Consider the following 21,076-nt stretch of genomic DNA (forward strand, 5'->3'; position numbering starts at 1 on the left):
TGGAAGATGATGCAAAATCCCTACTTACGCACAGAGGTGCAATCACTGGCGCAAGCTGTGTTTATGATGAGCCTGCTCCAAACTAAGTTCTGCATAGAGAACAGATTTGTGGCTTTCAATTTAGGTTTCCCATACAAGAGTTCATGCACAGGAGGAACCTGAAAGTATAAAATAGTTCCAGTGGTTCTGAAGCATATTCTGCCTAGAGAGAAGGATCTCTGGACCAGAGCCCAGATGCCACTGTGGCTTGGCCACCACACTGTTGTAAACTGCGATAATTCAGCTGTCAGCATGAAGTAAAATTAATATCCCTTTGTTAATCTTTGCTGGAATGGTGACATTTGATATTTCAAACTAAATTCAGGTCTTGGGGATGCTTCATCACATAGCAATTTGTTGGCAATCATCCAAATGTTGCCTGTGTGCTGAGTATGGGGGGGGGGAATAATGCATGGTTTTTCCTTCCCGTGTCTTTTATTGTTTTGTTTTGTTGAGGGGCTTATTAGTAAATCTGGAAGGACTACAGCAAAAGAGCAGAACCTAGCTGTGGCGTGCTCGGTTTCATGTGCATACGTGCACATGAAACATTAATCACCTTCTCCTTTTCCCCTTTTCACTAGGAGCAACTGGGATTGAGGATCGTTTACAGGATGGCGTCCCTGATACAATTGCTGCATTCAGAGAGGCTGGGGTCCAGATATGGGTGCTGACCGGAGATAAGCAGGAAACAGCCGTCAACATTGCCTATTCTTGCAAACTTCTGGGCCAAAGAGACACTGTCTTTACTATTAATACTGAAAGTAAGGTAGGGACTTGTGACGGTAGGTTAGGGCCAAGCCCCCATGAATGGATTCATGGAAGTGGATCTTTCCCACCTTCCCCTCCACTATAAACCTACCAAGGCCCCCCAAAAGCCACTCTTGGGGGTTAGGGGACCATGAAGCAGGGGAGGCTTCAGCAAGAAGAGGAAATCTCCCTTGCATGAGCTTTTACTCTGTTCGCAAAGCTTGCTCACCTCACACAAGAGCAAGGAGGAAATTTTGTCCGGGTTCCTCTTCTTTCTGCAGCCCTCAGCGCTACATTCCATACCATTCTGGAAGACATCTCAACCTTCAGCAGTGGTTTTGAGTGGGTGCAGGGAGGCTCCATTCTCAGGAAATCAGAGCCAAAGCATTTGGTGGAATAATTTGGTTCATGCAAATCCTTCGTTTTAATACTGCCCAAGAAGGAGAAAACCTCATGCCAAATTATTATTTTGAAAATAATTGAAATAGCACTAAATCAGAATGCAGAACGCAAGTAGGGCATTTGGGGACCGAAAACAATTCTAAGGAAATTGGCTCTGATACAGTGATAGGTATTTGGCAGTCTGCAAAAAGCCTTTTCTCAGAATACTACTGAGGTTTATCTTTTGCTAAGTAAAATTTCACTTCCCACAATCATTTAACATAGAATCGTAGAATCATAAGAGTTGGAAGGGACCACCAGGGTCATCAAGTCCAACCCCCTGCACAATGCAGGAAATTCACAACTACCTCTCCCCTACACACCCCAGTGACCCCTACTCCATGCCCAGAAGATGGCCAAGATGCCCTCCCTCTCATCATCTGCCTAAGGTCACAGAATCAGCATCCAACCTCTTCTTAAAAACCTCCATGGAACGAGAGCTTACCACCTCCTTAGCGCTTAAAACTAAGACTTTGCCCTGTAGGTCTCTTGGACAGTGAAGCTGTGGCAGTTTATGGCAGGCCCTACTAAACTTGAAGCCCAGGTAGCCTAATAGAGCCCATCGACTCTGAGGAATGTCTTACCATTTTAGCCGCCTGGCTTTGGTTTCAGACATGGGTCAGTCAGGCATTTGGCCCAATGGATCTCAAGTTGTGCAAGTCTGGCTTAGCAGCTGGGGTCGGTGATGACGCAACCACGGACCAATGGCGCTGAGACTGGCCCCAAAGCTGGCACTGCCTCCTTGTACTGACACCACCCAGTCTTCTGAGCTATTGCGCCAGCATGGCAGCTTGAGCATCAGTACGCAAGTCACCTTTGCTACTGCAGTTGCACATAATACAGTGGAGAAAAAGAAGAATTGGTTTTTATACCCCATTTTATATGATACAATCATTAAGAGAAATATCAATTTGAGCACTCCTGCATACTGTGGTTAATTCTACATATTTACTAAGATATCCTATGCTATAAATAACATGAACGAGGCAATTTGCAAATTTTAAAATATGGACAGGCAGGTAAGAATGGATACAAACAAGCCAGCGTGGTGTAGTGGTTAAGAGTGTTGGAGTGGTGGAGTCTGATCTGGCGAACCAGGTTTGATTCCCCGCTCCTCCACATGAGTGGTGGAGGCTAATCTGGTGAACTGCATTTGTTTCCCCATCCTAAACACAAAGCCAGCTGGGTGACCTTGGGCCAGTCACATTCACTCAGCCCCACCTACCTCACAGGGTGTCTGTTGTGGGGAGGGGAAGGGAAGATGATTGTAAGCCAGTTTATTCTGCTTTAAGTGATAGAGAAAGTTGGCATATAAAAACCAACTCTTTTTCTTCTTCTAAAACTTATAAATGCATTTATAACATGTACTAGTTGGATAAGTACAATGGGTTGGATCTGATGACTCCTTTCCACCAAGATCCATCCAATTACTCCCTTTCACCAAGTATTCCTCCAGCAAAGAAAGATATTCTCCCTCAAAGAAGCCTTAGTGGAAGGGAGTCATTGGATTCAACCCAATTAGTTTCACACCATCGATGCTAAAGGCTTGATCAATTGCCATGTTGGAAGGTTTCCATAAGGGGATGTGAAAGTTTACCTGCCTAAATCCTCATCCTGCCTTTCTGTTATAAATAAATTCCTGTTGTTTTGTACTTTTAACACAAGCCTCTGGGTGCCATCAAATTTCCGACAGACCTAATTTCCCTGAAAAATCCAAGTCTCCCTTCGATCCATCACAGGGGACAATTTAGTCACATTCAAAGGTCTTTACGTTGCCCAAACAAAATGGTACTCTATGGATTGATGAAAAGGTTAGCAAAAAAATACTGAGTAATGGAACAACTCATGTTGCCCAGCTTATAATGCAAAATAACATGCCACTTTAACAATTATCTGTTCGTAGGAAACCTGTGAATCCCTGTTGGATATCACACTGGAAGAAGTGAAGAAGGCTCAAGTAATTGCAAGAACAATGTGGAATGTTTTTGGCATTAAGCTACCATTTTCTTGGTCAAGCACTGTGACTCCAAATCCTGCTGTTGGTCTGGTGGTGGATGGGAGCACTCTGAATACCATTTTCCAGGGACAACTTGAGCACAAGTTTCTTGAATTAGCCAAGTACAGCCGTTCAGTTTTGTGTTGCCGGTGTACCCCACTACAAAAGAGTATGGTAGTCAAACTTGTACGAAGTCACCTGAAAGTCATGACCCTGGCAATTGGTAAGTGCCCTTTGAGTGGCCTGATCCTATAAATTGATTTTAGCTGCTGCTGCTACTACTGCTATTACTACTATTACAACTCCGAACTCTCCCTAGAAAGTAAAATGGCTAAACTGAGGCAATCATACTTTGGTTACATTATGAGAAGGCAAGAGTCACTGGAAAAGACAATAATTTTAGGAACAGTTGAAGGCAGCAGGAAAAGAGGAAGACCCAACAAGAGATGGATTGACTCAATAAAGGAAGACACGGCCCTCAGTCTGCAGGACCTGAGCAAGGCTGTTAATGATAGGATATTTTGGAGGTCATTGATTCCTAGGATTATCCTAAATTGGAAGCCACTTGATGGTAGTTAAAACACGGGCAGCCCGTTCCTGAAGGAGGGGCTGGATGCACAGCGGCTAGGAGCGACACAGATGCACACCTCCACAGAGGCTTCCCGGCCACCGCAGAGAAAATAAAATAATAAAAATGTAAAATGGGGGGAATGCCCCCATAGAAAACAGCAAGGCTACACCACCCATAAAGTTGGTGTAGCAACGCTGCAACTCAAGGGTGCATTCCCAGAGCGAAAAGGGTTAGGATGCTGCCTAAAGGCAGCTCCGCCCCCTGGAGCGCCCCCACACACGTCGGCATGGGCTCCCACTTCCGGGATTTCGCTCACAGCATGGCTGTGCCAGCGGCAGAGCCCCACACAGTGATGCGGCTTATCGGCACCAGCGTGAATGCGCCTCATGCCAGCGTAAGTGCCCTTTATCCCAGGATAAATGGGCATTTACATCGGTGCGGGGTCACACCAGCTCCTATGCTGATTCAACCCCCCCCTTCAGGATTGCACTGTTAGGCTGGATTATGAAAGCTACTTCAATTTCGTAGATTGTCCTGCTCTGCTGTGCCCACCATTGGCTTAATGCTTATTCATGCACAATGCTTATTTATGGGGGATAAGTGGCACATGTAGTCCATCTCTTCCCCATGTTTGTTCTTTTTTGAGAATAGATTGGGTCCCACACAGCATTTCCAATGACAAGAATTTCCATCAGTGCAGCCTAACTTTCTTGCATCCCCTGTATTCTGTCCTCTGGGAGGAGCATTTGCAAAAGCATTTTGGGCTGCAGAAGGAGGAAGGAGATAAGAAAGTTGCATTCCACTGATGGAAATCGTTCTGTCCCTTCTGTGTTACTGTAGCTCCATTAGTACAGAATTTTAGTCAGGCTCCAAAGAACCATGAAACTAAATCAGTGAGCTGAAGAGGACTTAAAAGTTGTTGTTGTTGTTTTAATCAAAAAGTAGGCACAACACACACACACACAATGTCAAATAGGAAATTGTTTTTTAAACCAAAGGGGAGGGAAGACCAGAATTCCACTGAGCTAGTGCCCCATGGTGCAGAGTGGTAAGCTGCAGTACTGCAGTCAAAAGCTCTGCTCACGACCTGAGTTCAATCCCGATGGAAGCCTGTTTCAGGTTGACTCAAGGCTCAAGGTTGACTCAGCCTTCCATCCTTCTGAGGTCGGTAAAATGAGTACCCGGCTTGCTGGGAGTAAAGTGTAGACGACTGGGGAAGGCATTGGCAAACCACCCATAAACGATGGCTGTTACCGCACTAGGTATTCCCAGCGATGTATCAAGAGTTTGGAAATGTTATAAAAAACATCGCTTTAAAAGGGTTTTGGATGCCACTGCTAAAAAATGGTTGGAAGACGTCTTCACAGCTAAAGGGGCAAAACAAAGTGCGAACAGTATTTTTTATAACAGTTTCAGACTCTTAATACATCGCTGGGAATACCTAGTGCGGTAACAGCCATAGTCTGACATCACCCCATGGGTCAGGAATGATCCTGTGCTTACACAGGGGACGACCTTTACCTTTAGATAAATCTCTTGCTTTTTGGATCTTGGCTTTTGGGATTGAGCAGGATTATATTTTAGGACTGAAAAATATGTTGAACAACGTTTAAAAGTTGTTATTATTACAGTGGTTTTATTCTGTTTCAGGTGATGGTGCAAACGATGTAAGTATGATTCAGGCAGCTGATGTTGGAATTGGCATTTCTGGACAAGAAGGTATGCAGGTATGCATGATAATTTGAGGGTATTCCTTCATCTTTGACATCTACTGTTCAAGCATTTATTGTCAGTGTTCAGAATTTATAAGAGTCTGTTCTATATATAACATGAATTTAAGCTATCAATATTGCTGTCTTGACATTATACTCCATTATCCACCGCGAAACCAAGGTAAAAGGTCCTGTATTTGCAATTAATCAAAATGCCTACATCCTTACCCATATTATTTAAGCATATAGCCTACCCTCAAAGCAAATATCTAAAGCTGATAACATTGCTGTGACTTGTTTGTTTGTTTTTACACAATAACCTTAGGATGTGCAGTTCTCTGATTGTGAGTTGCAGCTACTAAGTAGCTAAGCAACCCAGTGAGCCCATAGCCAGGTTAGCCCAGGTGTTTCTCAGCTCCATCGGTCTCAACATAGGATCACAGGGTCTTTAAAAGGCTACAAAAAGTGGATCCACAAGGACTTGTTGGGGGCATCTCATTCTTCCCTCCCTCACTATTTCCTCCCCTTCTCTGAACGCCCCCAGCCGCTTCTCTGTTTCCTTTCCTCCTTCCCACCCACCAACCAACCTACCTTTATCTGCATTTCCTTCTTCCCTCCCTCGGCAGCCTCCACCCAGGAAAACAGTAGTCCAATTGCATGGTGGGAAACACTCAAGAACTTGCTTGGGGTACTTCATTTTACCCTGTATCCCCCTCCCACCAGTATTTCCTCTTTCCTTCCTCCTGGCAACCCCCATATCCTCATCTTTCCCTGCTTCCTTCTCTCCTACCCATGATGGGGGCAGGAAATTATGAGGCCCTAGGATTGCATGTGACACGACAGCACTTCAAGGAAAACTGGAAGTTGTGTTACATTTCTCTAGGAAACCCTCAAGTGATGCTGTTACCGCACTAGGTATTCCCAGCGATGTATCAAGAGTGGAGAAAACAAATTACTTGTTTTTAATAAATGTTCTCTTTTTTAGGCTGTCATGGCCAGTGACTTTGCCATATCTCGGTTTAAACACCTCAAGAAGTTGGTTCTAGTCCATGGGCACTGGTGTTATTCTCGCTTGGCAAAGATGGTAATTTACTTTTTCTATAAGAATGTGGTAAGTTCAATGCCTTATATGCTTCTATGCCAGCCAGTCAGGCTTTCTTCCCATAGACACAGCAGATAGTGGAAATGACCATTTATATAGGGGTGTGCAGTCAGATGTTGCCAACCCAATACAATATTTAGTATTTCCTGTATTGGACCTGTCATATCTGATAAAGTGAAAGGCTTTCCCAGTATTACCCAATTCCAATATGTTGCTCCTGATAAATATGGGAACTATATGGAATTGGGTTAGGAAGCCTTTCACTTTGATCTTTAAAGGGCGGTTGTTTTTAGTGGGAAGACCAGGCCTCCCAAGTCTAAGGGCCATGGCAAAAAAAAAAACCTTGAAAATAATGGCCTTTAAATTTTAAAGGGCAGGTGCACCATTGAAGAGCTGGAGGGTGCTCTAAATAATATGTGGTACACCTGGCCTCCACACTTTAAAAGGGCATTATTTGTTGTCTGCAAAGATGAGGGGGAGCCTATTGCCAGGCTGGCTGCCACTGCATCTATTGAAAATAGTGGGTGGTTAATAATGGAGCCCTGGACTCTGGAGGCTGGGTTTATTGATTTTACAGCACACATACACATAGGCCTTTTATGCAGGGACATTTCCCCGTGGTAGCCCCCGCTGACTGCTTCGGGGCTTCCTTTTGATTATGTATGCCTTTTCTGTCCATCAGAGGTCACCTCGCTCTCCCCATGCATTTTGCGTACATTTTCCAAATTCTAGCTAAAACAGCTTCTGGAAAACCTGGGCAAAACGTACAGGGAGAGCGAAGCAATCTCTGATGGTCGGGGAAAGGCATGCATAATCAAAAGGAAGCCCCGACGCAGTCGGCAGGGGTGACCACGGGGAAACATCCCTGCATAAAAGGCCACAGAGAGGTGTTCAGTGGCACATCTGCCCTTTAAACTTGAAAGGGCCATTATTTTCAGTGGGAGGAGACCTGGCCTTCGGGGTTTGGAGGCTAGATCTTCTCAATGAAAATAATGGCCATTTCAAGTTTATAGTGCTGATGAGTCATGTACCAGCCGGGGGCCCTTTCTGTCTCTCTTTCTCTCCCCACTCTTGCTGCATCCCAGGGGAGGCACTTGCAAAATTATCCATTTGTATAGGAAAGCTGGGACAGGCATTGCCGGGAACATTCTTCCAATATTTCCAAAATGACTTTCCGAAACAATAAAAGTCCTTCTATTTTTTTAACAAAAAATGAGAATAATGCCCTTTCTGATAATCTGTAGATTTATATTCTACTTGATTAGGAACCCACTCCAGGCATTTTATGAAATCCAAATAAAAACCTTAAATCATAAACAACCATTCAATAAAAAAAAGGCAAGATAAAACAGACTGACCCTGGACTGGCTAAACAGGCTCATTTGCATTTTCAAAAAAACCCACCAAAAATTACCTCTATTTGATGATTCCCTTTTTTTAAAGATACCCTGACAGTTGTTTGTTTAATCTTGGCTATGCTTCTGCATATAGAATGATAAATTATAACCGTTTAAAATGGGAGTTGGCTCTGGGTTAGGCTGAAAAGCCTGCCAGTACGTTTAATTTGATGAGAGCCTCATGCTAGCAATTAGCAACAACAGTAATCAGCTCCTTTACACACACCTCCATTCTTAAGTACTACATTTCTAACATTCAATGTGGCTTCTTTAGGAAATCCAAAGCCTAGGTGTGGTAAAGCGTGACGAAACAGCCAGACTTCAAAGGAAAACGTGTGTCACCTTTATAAAGTTAATTCGTGCTTTTTATTCCCTGTCAGTCAATTTTGGAAATCCAAGTCACATTTTACTCCAGTGGCTACTTTCAGGATTAATGCTGAGATGCTTTTTTCTTTCTAATGTGTATCTTGTAGATGCACTTAATGCTGGGTAAATTGCAGGAACATGGGTTTTTCTTTACCCCCTAAATGTTGCATCTCTAGCACATGGACACTTAATTCATATAATCCAGTAGTATCAAATAAATGCACCCTTAAATATGGATTTTCAGTAGGATCTTCAGTATATCCATTGCTGGCTTCAGTCTGCCATTTTTCTATAAAAGTTCCTAACATTTTTGCCATACCGGCTGTCCATCAGGGAATCTAGCCTGTCCTACATTTTTAAAAAACAGATTGCTTTATCTTCAGTTTTATTATTACTCTTCCATGTTCATAATATAAACATCTGTAATATCTGTACACTTTTGCTAATAAAGGTGAGGTTTGTTTTGCTAATAAAGGTGAGGTTTGTAAAAACATAAAATGTTAACTTTCCATCATCCATCATGTTTGTTTTGCTAATAAATGTGAGGTTTGTAAAAACATAAAATGTTAACTTTCCATCATACATCATGTGGAATGTGCTGCCGGGGGGGGGGGGAGTCCCCATCTTTGGAGGTCTTTAAGCTGAGGTTGGATGGCCATCTGTCGGGAACACTTTGATTGTGGGATCCTGCATGGCAGGGGGTTGGACTGGATGGCCCTTGTGGTCTCTTCCAACCTTGTGTGATTTTGTGATTTTGTTTTGTGATTTGATTGGAATGACATCAAAATATAGGTGTCAGGGGGGTTTTTTAATTGTGAAAGCAACTCATGTTTTTGGAATATCAAATAGGTGGTTATTTGTGGCTTAAAGATACATAGAGGCTAACCACACATTGCATGCAAATGTATGTAACTGAGCCCCAATTCTACTTTTAAAAAATGCAGGAAAGGGAAATTTGAATGGAGAAACAATGTTGAGGGACTGTTTCCTCATTCTAAATCCCTTGCATAGCTTTTACCATCAAAGACTTGGAAAAACTAGGTCAAGTACATTTGTAAAATGGGGGGGAGCCATGTGGGAGACCAATTAGAACTGCAGACAATGAAAGGGTCAGTCACTCTTCCCCTGCTACTCCACCTTAAATTCCCCTTTTCCAAAGCTTCTTTTCACTTTTAAAAATGGTAACAGTTTTACACGTTTGCAGGTAAAGGATGAGTACCCCTGCAGTCTAATCAGAAAGTTCAGTCAAGGCCAAATACTTGAGGTTTTGCTCATTTGAAGTTCTTAGGACCAAGCTGTTCAAAGAGCACATATGAATTATGCATGGGCATGCAAATAATATCCTGAATATTACAAACATTGCCTTTTAACATATTCCCACCAGGCCTACGTCAACCTGCTCTTCTGGTACCAATTTTTCTGTGCTTTCTCGGGGGCCTCCATGATAGACTACTGGCAAATGATCTTTTTCAATATGTTTTTCACTTCTGTGCCACCCATCCTTTCTGGAGTCCTGGATAAAGATATTTCTGCAGAAATTCTATTAAGTTTGCCTGAGCTATACAAGAGCGGACAAAACTCAGAGGTATACCTTTCTTGTTCAAGTGTGTTTTATGGGCTTCTGCAAGCCTGAAATCACGACCTTTGTAATTATCCCGATGTGAAATGCACTTCATAAAATAGACATCATGGACATCTGGCTTTGTCGGTGGCTTTATAAAGGGGTCTCACAAGGCTAGCCTAAGGCTCAAAGTATACATTATTTGGAGTTTCGTGATTCTTTCTTCTGTTTTTGTTTTGTTTTTTTAACCCAAAGCATTTCTGGACAGGAAAAAGAAATGGGGGGAGAGACTCCTTAACTGTTTGCCCTCTGGGAAGCCATGTCTTTCAACCAATAGGTGAAAAAGAAGTGGTTTTGAGCTCAGAAGTTACTGGGGGGGGGGGTTAAGCAGCTTCCTCCAGGGTGCCCTTCCATTAATCTTCATGGGCCCTTCCTCCAGCCCAAATAGACTTTGCCAAGGTTGATCTGAGTTAAAACAAGCACAGAAGAAATAATCTTCACTGTTAGGGTTGCCAACCTCCAGGTAGTAGCTAGAGATCTCCTGCTGTTACAACTGATCTCCAGCCGAGATCAGTTCACCTGGAGAAAATGGCCGCTTTGCCAATTGGACTCTATGGCATTGAAGTCCCTCCCCAAACCCCGCCCTCAGGCTCCACCCCAAAAACCTCCCAAAGAGGGACCTGGCAACCCTATTCACTTTGTAGTTGTATCTCAGCTACTTATAAAAGTATACCATTTGGGTGGCTTGCCTGGTACTGAGAGAAGCAACGCAATGAGATCCAAAGATTTTAACAGAACAATGAAATAATCAGTGGCTTTTTAGAAAGCGAATTGTTTTATTCTACATTTCAGTTATAACGTCTATTGTACGTTTCAGTTTTAACTTTTGTTGTTATCGTTTTCATACATATAGTACTTGCAGTATGCAAAGCTCTTTACAATCCTTCCTTCCCTTGCCCTTACAATACACCCATTTTACACATGGGGAACCTGCAACTCAGACCATCACCTGTTCAAAGCCAACTCATCAAGTTTATGTCTGAATGGAGTCCTGAATACCAATTTCCCAGATCTGTGTCCAACACTGTTCTGATACAAAGATGATTTACCAGTTGGTGCAATGCTCACTTCTGCTGTTGCCGGTAAAATGAAACTTTTTGCCCTTTTCTACTCAGTGTAGTCTTCATGAGGGGATTAAAACTGTTACTCCCTTCACAGAGTATGCAGCATGCTGAACTACCATCTTAAAGATGAGAAAGATGCAGTAACAATCAATGTGCAATTTGATTTATCTCTAAAATGGAAGTCAAGGCCTATCACTCTGAGGCTCCAGTGAACATAGTTTTGCCAGCTCTGGGTTGGGAAATACCTGAGGAGGGTGGGGTTTGGGGAAGGGAGGGACTTCAATGCCATAGAATCCAATTGGCAAATCAGCCATTTTCTCCAGGTGAACTGATCTCTGTTGGCTGGATTTCAGTTGTAATAGCGGGGGGTCTCTAGCTACTACCTGGAGCGGGGGGTCTCCGGGGTCTCAGGAAGAGAACGTTCTTCCCCAGCATCTGCAAAGCCCATTGGAGATGGCAGAAATGGAACTTTCTGCATCCAAACATATCTTGTTCACTTGAACAGGTATACAAATAGGGCTCGCAGTTTTTGCCTCCTGCCTGCTCCTACGTGTAAGACTTGAGTCCCACAGGGTGCCTGCACTACAGGGACATTTGTTAGGTTAGAAGAGTGAGTGGAGGCATGGGTGGCACAGGGGCGTGGGTGCTGATGGGCCAACTGCCCTTCTTTCAAATGACTGTGCTACCTCTTGAAGTTGGAGGAAAGGAGGCAGAAATGCAGAACCTAGGACAGAGAGCCAGCGTGGTGCAGTGGTTAGGAGCGGTGGTTTGGAGCGGTGGACTTTGATCTGGAGAAACAGGTTTGATTCCCCACTCCTCCACATGAGCAGTGGAGGCTAATCTGGTGAATTGGGTTGGTTTCCCCACTCCTCCACATGAAGCCAGCTGGGTGACCTTGGGCTAGTCACACTCTCTCAGCCCCACCTACCTCACAGGGTGCCTGTTGTGGGGAAGGGAAGGTGCTTGTAAGCCGGTTTGATTCTTCCTTAAGTGGTAGAGAAAGTCGGCATATAAAAACCAACTCTTCTTCTGTGAAGGGAACAAATAGCTTCTCCCTCCCCGGACTGGTCTCAGCCTTTCAACATCAGCCTGATGTAATATTCTAGTGGTGGCATGTAAGTAGGGGAGCAAGGGCTTGACCCTTGCTCCCCGTGCCATGCCCTGGTCAGTCCCTCTGGTCAACCTAACTGCTGACCTCTGGGCTGCTTGGTGCTAAATGATCATTTATTACTTACTCGGCAAGAAAAATCAGATTATGAGCAGAGCATTTACATAACCATGGGTAATAGATCTTACTGTGCAGAACTTAGTACCCTGTTGGCATGAAATAAATCTTAGTAACGGTAGTTGTAATGGTAGGATAGAGGTTGTTGAATATGCAGACTCCTCAAGTCTGCTTTGCCACAGTTTCCGTAGCAGCCCTGATCCAATCCCACATTGTCAGGTATCAGTAAATAACATCCATATCCAAATGCCTTCTGCAAACTATGCAAAACTGAACTATTCAAGAAGGCTATTCTTCACGAGTAAAATAGTTTCACAAATGTACTTGGATAAATGATTGGGACTTCTGGGCTTTACTACTGTGTGTAAAGGTAAAGGTCCCCTGTGCAAGCACCGGGTCATTCCTGACCCATGGGGTGACGTCACATCCCGACGTTTACTAGGCAGACTTTGTTTACGGGGTGGTTTGCCATTGCCTTCCCCAGTCATCTTCCCTTTACCCCCAGCAAGCTGGGTACTCATTTTACTGACCTCGGAAGGATGGAAGGCTGAGTCAACCTTGAGCCGGCTACCTGAAACCAACTTCCGTTGGGATCGAACTCAGGTTGTGAGCAGAGCTTGGACTGCAGTAATGCAGCTTACCACTCTGAGCCACGGGGCTCCTAATACTACTGTGAATTGCGTATTGTAAATAGGATCTTATTATGTAATTTCTGTACCGCTTAATGTGTCATGTTAATACTTACGCTATTCTTCTGTTTCTGGTGGTTCCATACTTCTAATACCCGAATGCATTAATTATTGAATGTCCTGTTTTGTTGATTGTACTGACTCCCTACGTGTAATCCACCTTGACTCCCTATGAGAAAGGCAGTCTATAAATTATGTATATAAATAAATGTGGCCACATAAAAAGAGCATTGTACCTACTCCTTCAGTCCTTTGGAAGGGGCTTGTTGAAATAGGAGTGAGAAGATCAGGATGCCCTCATAATGATGATGAGTTGTGAAATGCCAATAATGTTAAATGGCACAGGTCCTTTGAAAATCACTGTTCTCTCTGTGTCATAATTTGCTTACAGATATACAAGCCGCTGACATTTTGTGTTGCCATTTTGGAGGCTTTCTACCAGAGTCTCATCTGCTTCTTTGTCCCTTATCTAGTAAGTATTTAAGGCATTTCCTAAATTGGATTAGATGCAGAGGTACTCTTCAGCCAGTGTAATAGCATTTATGCTAGCAGAACGGCACTTCTGTTGTAAGAGAGAGGTGTTGCCAATTGCCCCATCCCATTGTAGCCCCTCCATTTCACCCTGTTCATGAGTGAGATGGGAAAGTGTCATTAGGTGACTTTCATTATGCTGACAATACTTTAGATCCGAGCCACTGTCTTTTATGAAGGCAAAATCATGTGTAGTCATCTCAGTATGTCTATGGTTGCTTCTGCTTTCTAGGTGTATTTTGATTCTGATATTGGTGTTTTCACATTTGGGACAACCGTCAACACCGTCTCCCTCTTCACCATTCTATTTCACCAAGCCTTAGAAGTTAAAACTTGGGTATGTATATGAAGTTCTTGACTGGTTATGGTAGCTTTACCTGCTTTTAGAAATGGTGATTGCTATTATTTCTCCATACTACAGTAGCAGAATACCACAGAGAATGCAAATAAATAAGCAGTATAGAATTCCTCTGAAAATAAACCTTCTGCAGGGAAACTGATCTGTAGTCTTCAGATCTATTGTAATTCCCAGAGGACTTCAGGCCCATCTTGAGGTTGGTAACCCTAGCCTGAACCCAACCCAGGTGCCCCTTGTAATGCCGCCAACACCACAGGGGGCCTTCCTGGTAAATTAAAGGGCCACTCGACCCCTGCTGCTGAACCCTGAGGTTTATCCCTGAAATACCTCAGAAAAGAGGTCACTATCTTCCTACACACTCTCAGTGCCCTCACATCCTAGAAATGTCTTAGGGACTTGTGGCACAAAGACCATCAGAAGCAGAGCCATATTTTGTGCAGTTTGCGTTCAGTCTTGCTTTTGAACCAACATTGACAATGACGCATTCGCTGCCATCTTGCACCGGCTATGAAATTTAATTTGGGTTGTTGTTGTAATTGCTATTTTTGTCACTTCTGTTCACAGACACTGTTCCATGGGATAACAATCATTGGGAGCATACTGCTTTACTTTATTTTCTCAATCATCTACAATGCTGCCTGTATCATCTGCAACCATCCCACCAATCCGTATTGGATTATGGAGATGCAATTCTCAAATCCCATTTTTTATCTTATATGCCTCATCACCCCAACTGTAGCGCTTCTACCAAGGTTTGAACAGTTGCCTCCATTCCTTTGTATTGTGATACGTGTCTCTGATCTGTAGGTAGATTCCCCAGATGATCTCTTTGTGAATGAAGTCCTCCAGACCCATTTAAGCATGATGCTAGGAGTGTAGGAAATATATATGCAGCATGAGCATGCAGTGTGATGGCTCCCCAGGCCACAGATTCCTAGCAGGCTAACGATACAAGCATAATCCATGTGACAGAGTTTAAACAATACATTCGCTTCCTAGCCAAGTGATCTTACACATCTGGCATCATATTTAAATTGGGAATCAGATTATTGATCCAAGTCCTCAACTACTACTTCTCACAGTGGCCCATTCCCCATCTGTGGCAAGGACCATTCACAACCTACATTTGCACTTGGTCTGGCTACTTCAAAGTAGCATCACAGTCTCCGTAGTGAGTTGGCCACTGGTCCTCCCAGAATACTGACTTGGGGTTCTCTTCTGACCTGGAATATTTCCTGAGGTAACTGTGGTTCTGGGGAACAGGCAGGAATAGTATCTGAAACATCCGTCTTTTTTAAAAATATATACTAAAAATATTTTTAAAAGACTGATTTCTCAGCCAAAACATGTACAAATTATAATAGAAACTGAGATTACTACAAATGATATAGAAGGACACAAGTCAAAGTCTCCTTTAAAGATAACATAGTAAACATATAATAATAAACATATTATTGCTCGTTAAAAGATAAAAGATACAATACTAAATGCAAAACTAGTCAATATATAAGATAATAAGATAATACAGATCACCATCCATGTATGGAAATGACTTCTCTGACTTTGACTGAATAGTTACGGTGTTACTTATTAACTAATGAATTATATTTCTACTATGAATTAAGTTTAAAGTTTGATGCTATTTACTGTGTTTATTGTTGTAATCATACTTCAGTCAAGATGGAGTAAACTTAAGTTGTATTACTGGAAAGAGACATCCGTCTTTAAGGGCCAGGAATTCAGGAAGATTCTCTCCAAAGGAAACTGATACACAGAGGGAAAATGCTTCTTCTGGGATAGTGCTGAAGGAAGGCACATCTTCTGGCTTTGTGGTTTTCCCCATCTGCCATTCCAACAGGGACAGAAGCACATGTACAGTGAAAGTTAAATATGCAGCTTGCACCCTTGCTTCCCAGACAAAGCTCCATGCAAACTTGGCATTAATATGCTGTTTCTTCTTTCTCCCAATCTGCCACTCTCTTGTGATTTTTGACTAACTCTAGAAGGGACGCCTAAATCCCCTGACAACCACACTCTTTCATGTGGCCACAAGTTTTTCTGTTCAGGGGAACACAGTCTATGTGCCTTCACTAAAATAGAAACACTTTGTTATTGTGCTGTGTGATACAGGTCTTTGGGAGGCAACCTTTGAGCATTTCAAAGAAATGTGTTTTCTGTGCTTTCCGCTCCAGAGCTAGAATATGGGGGGTTACCACACTTGTATTCCCAGCAATGTATTAAGAGTTTGAAAATGTTATAAAAAATACTGTTTGCACTTTCTGTGTATTCCCACCGATGTATTAAGAGTGTGAAAATGTTATAAAAAATACTGTTCGCACTTTGTTTGGCCCCTTTAGCTGTGGAGACGTCTTTCAACCATTTATAAGCCGTGGTATCCAAAAACCCTTTTAAAGCAATGTTTTTTATAACATTTTCAAACTCTTTATACATTGCTGGGAATACAAAGTGTGGTAACCCAGAATGAGGTAGCTAGCTTTCAGGTCTTGAAACATTTCCCAGCTGTCAAACAGGCCTTGGAAGCCAAGCAGAGGTAAAGTGCCTCCCCCCCCCTCCCCATTGTTTGTAGGGCCAACAGGTAGAATCTCCATTCTGTTCAAGTAGATTGTTCCCATGACTAGAGGGCAGCTTCATGAGAACATTATACTTTGTTTCTATAGCATTGTGCTCCTTATGGTTTCTTTCTGTGCAGAATGAGAAATCACTTCCTCTGCTGGCAAATAATTGTTCAGAATGGGCTACTCAGGAGTCTCTATAGTATGGAAGTAGAACATGAGTAGAGCATGCATGAGCTGTATGAGGTCCATCATGGCTCTCACAATTTTCCATCTGCCATTTGTTTACTTGGAATGTATGGAAGACAGCCCAAGTGGAAGATCCTACTACAGATTTGGCTGCATTTGGTTTCCCTTCTGCCCTATCCCAGAGAAAGAGTGTTGGGCTGCAATCTACCCCCACTGTAATCTTCAGTGAGGGGGGGGGAGAGATAGGAGCTGAAATCCAGCTCTTCTGAAGAATGGTAAGATACTAGGTTGCTATCTACTGACACGAGGAGGAGGAAAGGGGATCTTGTCCAGTTCCCTCCATCACTGTAGCCCCATCCCACATGGATTTGTGTCCAGTGATCCCTGCCATAGCCTTTTTTGGAGGTCAAAAGGGACCTTTCCTCTGTTGATCCAGCAGAAGAGTTGATAGGCTCCAACCCATCTTACCCATTGCAGACAGAGAAGTAGGAATAAGGCTAAACTTTGGTTTACTTCGGAACTTTTAAGTGCTTTAATAACAGCAGATACAGACTACAAGGCAAACCAAAAAAGAATTCTATTGGAGCTGTAAAACTGAAGGGTGTAAAAAAAATTCCCCACCAAGAGTCTAAAGTCTAAATAGACAAGCCAGCACAAGATCTGGCAATAGTCTAATGAACCAGTTTTTACACAGAACAGCCATCAACATGCATAGTAGCAAATGATGTTACTTTCAAATTTGGCCACAGGCCCGCTCAATCTGTGCTGAAAATTGGCTCGTAAGGCTGTTAGCACCACAGGACAATTTGCAACCATGGCCCAGCTCTGTAGTTTAGCTAGGGCTGACCTTTGCCCATTTCGGGTTAACCTGCTATCCTTGGTTGTTTTCCTTTCTGCTTCTCAGGATATTGTGTTAAAACAAGGTCTAGCCAGTGCCTTGGTCAGATCCAAATGCACTTTGCAAGGCAAGGATGGGTGAAATGTTTTCGTAGCATAAACTTTTGTGGGCTACCACCCATTCGTCTGGTGTGACAAAGATGCGGACAGAGTTTCTTCAAAAGGGCCACACTAGAATAAGTGATGCTAAATGTATTTTCAAGTGCCAAAAAAGTCTATCAGGAGAGATGGAGATTCTGTAATTTGGTTTTGCCAGTGGCACATTTACTAGGACATAAGCCCATTGAACGGGGGGGGGGGGGAGGCTGATTTCCGAGTTATCACATTTACAATTGAGCTATGAAAGTCCATACAGTCTGTAGCCACCGAGATAGAATTAGGATACTTCTTTCTGCAGTGCAGCTAGCTTCAAACCAAGTTGGCTACCTGAGGTGGAAGTAGTAGGTAAAGGCTATGAACAGCTGGTCCATACAAATTCCCACCATTACTAAGGTGGGAAATGTGCCAGATGATCTTCAGATTCCCACCATCAAAACCACCATGAACACAGTTCTGCTGTGGTTGTGTAGGGTTTTTAGGATGGGACTACACCTTTAGAGATGGGGAGGGGTGTGTTCCTCTGGGCAAATGCAGAATATCTTTCCTTAAGAACATAAGAACATAACAAAAGCCATGGTGGATCAGAGCAAGGCCCATCAAGTCAGGCAGTCTGTTCACACAGTGGCCAACCAGGTGCCTCTAGGAAGCCCCCAAACATACGACTGCAGCAGCATCCTGCCTATGTTCCACAGCACCTAATATAATAGGCATGTGCCTCTGACGCTGTAGAGAATAGCTATGCCTCATGATTAGTATCCATTTTGACTCATAGACATGAATACTCCTCTCCTCCATGAACATGTCCACTTCCCTCTTAAAGCCTTCCAAGTTGGCAGCCATCACCTCATCCAGGGGCAGGGAGTTCCACAATTTAACTATGCGTTGTGTGAAGAAACACATCCTTGATAAATGAGTCACTCCCTCTGAGTCTGGGGTTTAGGGAGAAGGTTGCCAACCACATCTCTTCAAATAAACTGAATGCACATTCATGCATGCTTTCTCCCTGTAGATCTCTCTGCCTCTATCTCTCTCCTGGTTTCCTTCTGTTCTACTTTAGTGCAGTGGCTAAGAAGGGAACTATCCTACAAGTACTTATTTGGGAGTAAGCTTCATTGCACTCAGTGAGACTTACTGCCCATAGGATCAGTCTGCAAGAGGGTGAGCCAGGAAGCCACAAATTCAAATTTGTCCTCTGCCATGTCGTGTAGGTAGAGAGCTTTGAACATCAGGCCACAGAGTGCTAAAGTAGTTTGATGCTAAGTAAATGAACTCATGTGTGCTCCCACTCCACACCCAATAGGAAGTGAAGAATACTTAGGATCTGAACCTGTGAAACTCATGAGAAGGACCTGCAGCTCAGCAGCTTTGTATGTAGTTCAGTCTCCTACCATCTCTAGTTAAGAAGAAGAGTTGGTTTTTATATTATGACTTTCTCGACCTTTTTATAAGGAGAATCAAACCGGCTTACAATCTCCTTCCCTTCTTCTCCCGACAACAGACACCTTGTGAGGGAGGTGGGTCTGAGAGAGTTCAGAGAGAACTGTGACTAGCCCATGGTCACCCAGCTGGCTTCATGTGTAGGAGTTCAGCCAGAAAGCTTGAAGAGCTGGCACAATGAAAGGTTTTCTATGTGGAGCCTTTCAGAGCTGTGATTGGCTCCTTCCCCTGTGGCAGCCATTGTGTGATTTGGTCTGACCTGAGGTTAGCAACTTCCAGGTGGGGCCTGAAGTTCTACTGAAATTTCAAGGGATTTCCAGTGATCAGTTCCCTTGTGAAAATGGCAGTTTCAGAGGGTGGACCCAATGCTATCACTTCCCTTCTAAGCTCTGTCACTTCCCCAAACTCCACCCTCTCCATGTACTACCACCAAATCTCCAGGGATTTCCCAAGCCCGAGTTGGCAACCCTAGCCCCACCCATAGTGGCAGCTATTGTGAGATGGACCCAGACTATTCTTTCTAAAAAAATTCCTGAAGTTGAACAAAGTTGGGTAATTCTTCCTTAACAGCAAGCATTGTATCTCCCCATCAGACAGCTGCAGAAAGGGTGAGCGCAGACGTTTGTCAGATGACTAATAAATTCTTTTCCCTTTCCTAAGGTACCTTATCATGACTGTGCAAGGATCCTTCCAAGTTTCTCCCATTCTCAAAGCCCAATACCTGGATAAGCTCCCTAAGGAACAACAGGACCAGGAAATACAGAAATGGAAATCGAGGAAACAAGCCACATCAACCGCATCAACACCCGCTAGTAATGAACTTACCCAACCCATTGCAAATGTGGGCATGTCGATATTCGATCATGCAGAAGCAGGAATAGCACGTTATGAGAATGGTGGCTGTCAGAATCTCTACTCCTCAGAGCAGGATATACTAGGAGAATGGATGCCAAATACAGAAAGCAGTGACCACACCAGAAGTTGGGCAGAGGAGGAGGCTGGGGCTGCCAGTTTCCTTTCCACAGAAGCTTCTCTCGGGCAACGTCTGACCGCAAAACCCTTTTCTGGCTGCCTTCCCAGCGATACTGGAAGTTCTGTTCGAAGGAGCCATCGGAGATCTGTGAGTGCGGTGACTCTATGAGAGAGCTTGAACTTCAGATTTAAAAAGGAGTCGTGTCTCTGAACATTCTTTCCTTCCCATGTAGTGGAAGGAGGAAGCAGAGGGAAAACAGAATTTCTATTTACATTAAATGGCAAAGGCTTCTAGATAGTGACATACAACATGATTTCACCAGCATATTGGAGCAACGCTTCTTCTCTTCACAGTCTGACATACCTCAAGTAAGCAAGTATACACTTATGTGGAGGGAGAAAAGTTGTGTGAGCATTCCCAAATCAATGTGAAACGGACTCTGGCCATTTATGCAGGGTCGGTTTTGAAGCTCGCTCAAAGCTTTTTAAAAAAATGCGACCTTTAAAATGACTATTCACGGTCCCGATGCAAAAGGAGAAATTCCACCCCCAACACACACTTGCCGGCTCCTTGTTTGCATAGCCATTAGCCATTAGCGATCACAGGTTGCATAGCTAACGCACAGCTGTGATTTTGCATGTTTCTTTGAGGGCATTCTTCACTGCAAGGGCGGAGCTTACACAAAGGGTCGCGTTAAAGGGGCTCTTAAGTAATACGAAGCAGGTATGTGCTGGCTTCGCAGTCACTTCCTAAATGACGGTTCACCATGAAAAACTCAAAAAAATATGCGGGGCAATTCAGCCCGGAATGCGCTGCTAATTACCAAGCATAAATGGCCTCTGCTTGGAAACCAACAACATCTCCTGAAGAAGATCATTTTCTTTTCTTTTTCCAGCTCATGTTCTGTCTTCTGAATCACCCCCTAGTCTCGCTACTTATCCCCTGTAGCCTGGCTAGCAGATTAATAGATGTGTAGCTCCAATTCAATCATGAAACAATTTATTATGGTAGCAATAGGTTATAGGAATTGCTTCAGGTTGCAACGCTTA

The 21,076-nt window shown here is 43.5% G+C and overlaps 1 protein-coding gene across 1 annotated transcript in view; it reads left to right on the forward strand.

Annotated features, from left to right (window-relative positions):
* The window catches only part of ATP10B (ATPase phospholipid transporting 10B (putative)), a 79,857-nt gene extending 59,662 nt beyond the window's left edge, over positions 1-20,195 (forward strand). Inside the window, exons 14-22 of the mRNA XM_056847969.1 lie at positions 621-805; positions 3,131-3,446; positions 5,445-5,521; positions 6,492-6,617; positions 9,756-9,956; positions 13,362-13,442; positions 13,734-13,838; positions 14,424-14,611; positions 19,715-20,195. Coding sequence (XP_056703947.1) covers positions 621-805; positions 3,131-3,446; positions 5,445-5,521; positions 6,492-6,617; positions 9,756-9,956; positions 13,362-13,442; positions 13,734-13,838; positions 14,424-14,611; positions 19,715-20,195 — 1,760 coding nt within the window. The remainder of the gene's footprint in view (positions 1-620; positions 806-3,130; positions 3,447-5,444; positions 5,522-6,491; positions 6,618-9,755; positions 9,957-13,361; positions 13,443-13,733; positions 13,839-14,423; positions 14,612-19,714) is intronic.
* Positions 20,196-21,076: the final 881 nt, after the last annotated feature.

This window comes from Euleptes europaea, chromosome 1 (genome assembly GCF_029931775.1).
Source record: "Euleptes europaea isolate rEulEur1 chromosome 1, rEulEur1.hap1, whole genome shotgun sequence".
In the NCBI taxonomy this organism is placed as follows: domain Eukaryota; kingdom Metazoa; phylum Chordata; class Lepidosauria; order Squamata; family Sphaerodactylidae; genus Euleptes; species Euleptes europaea.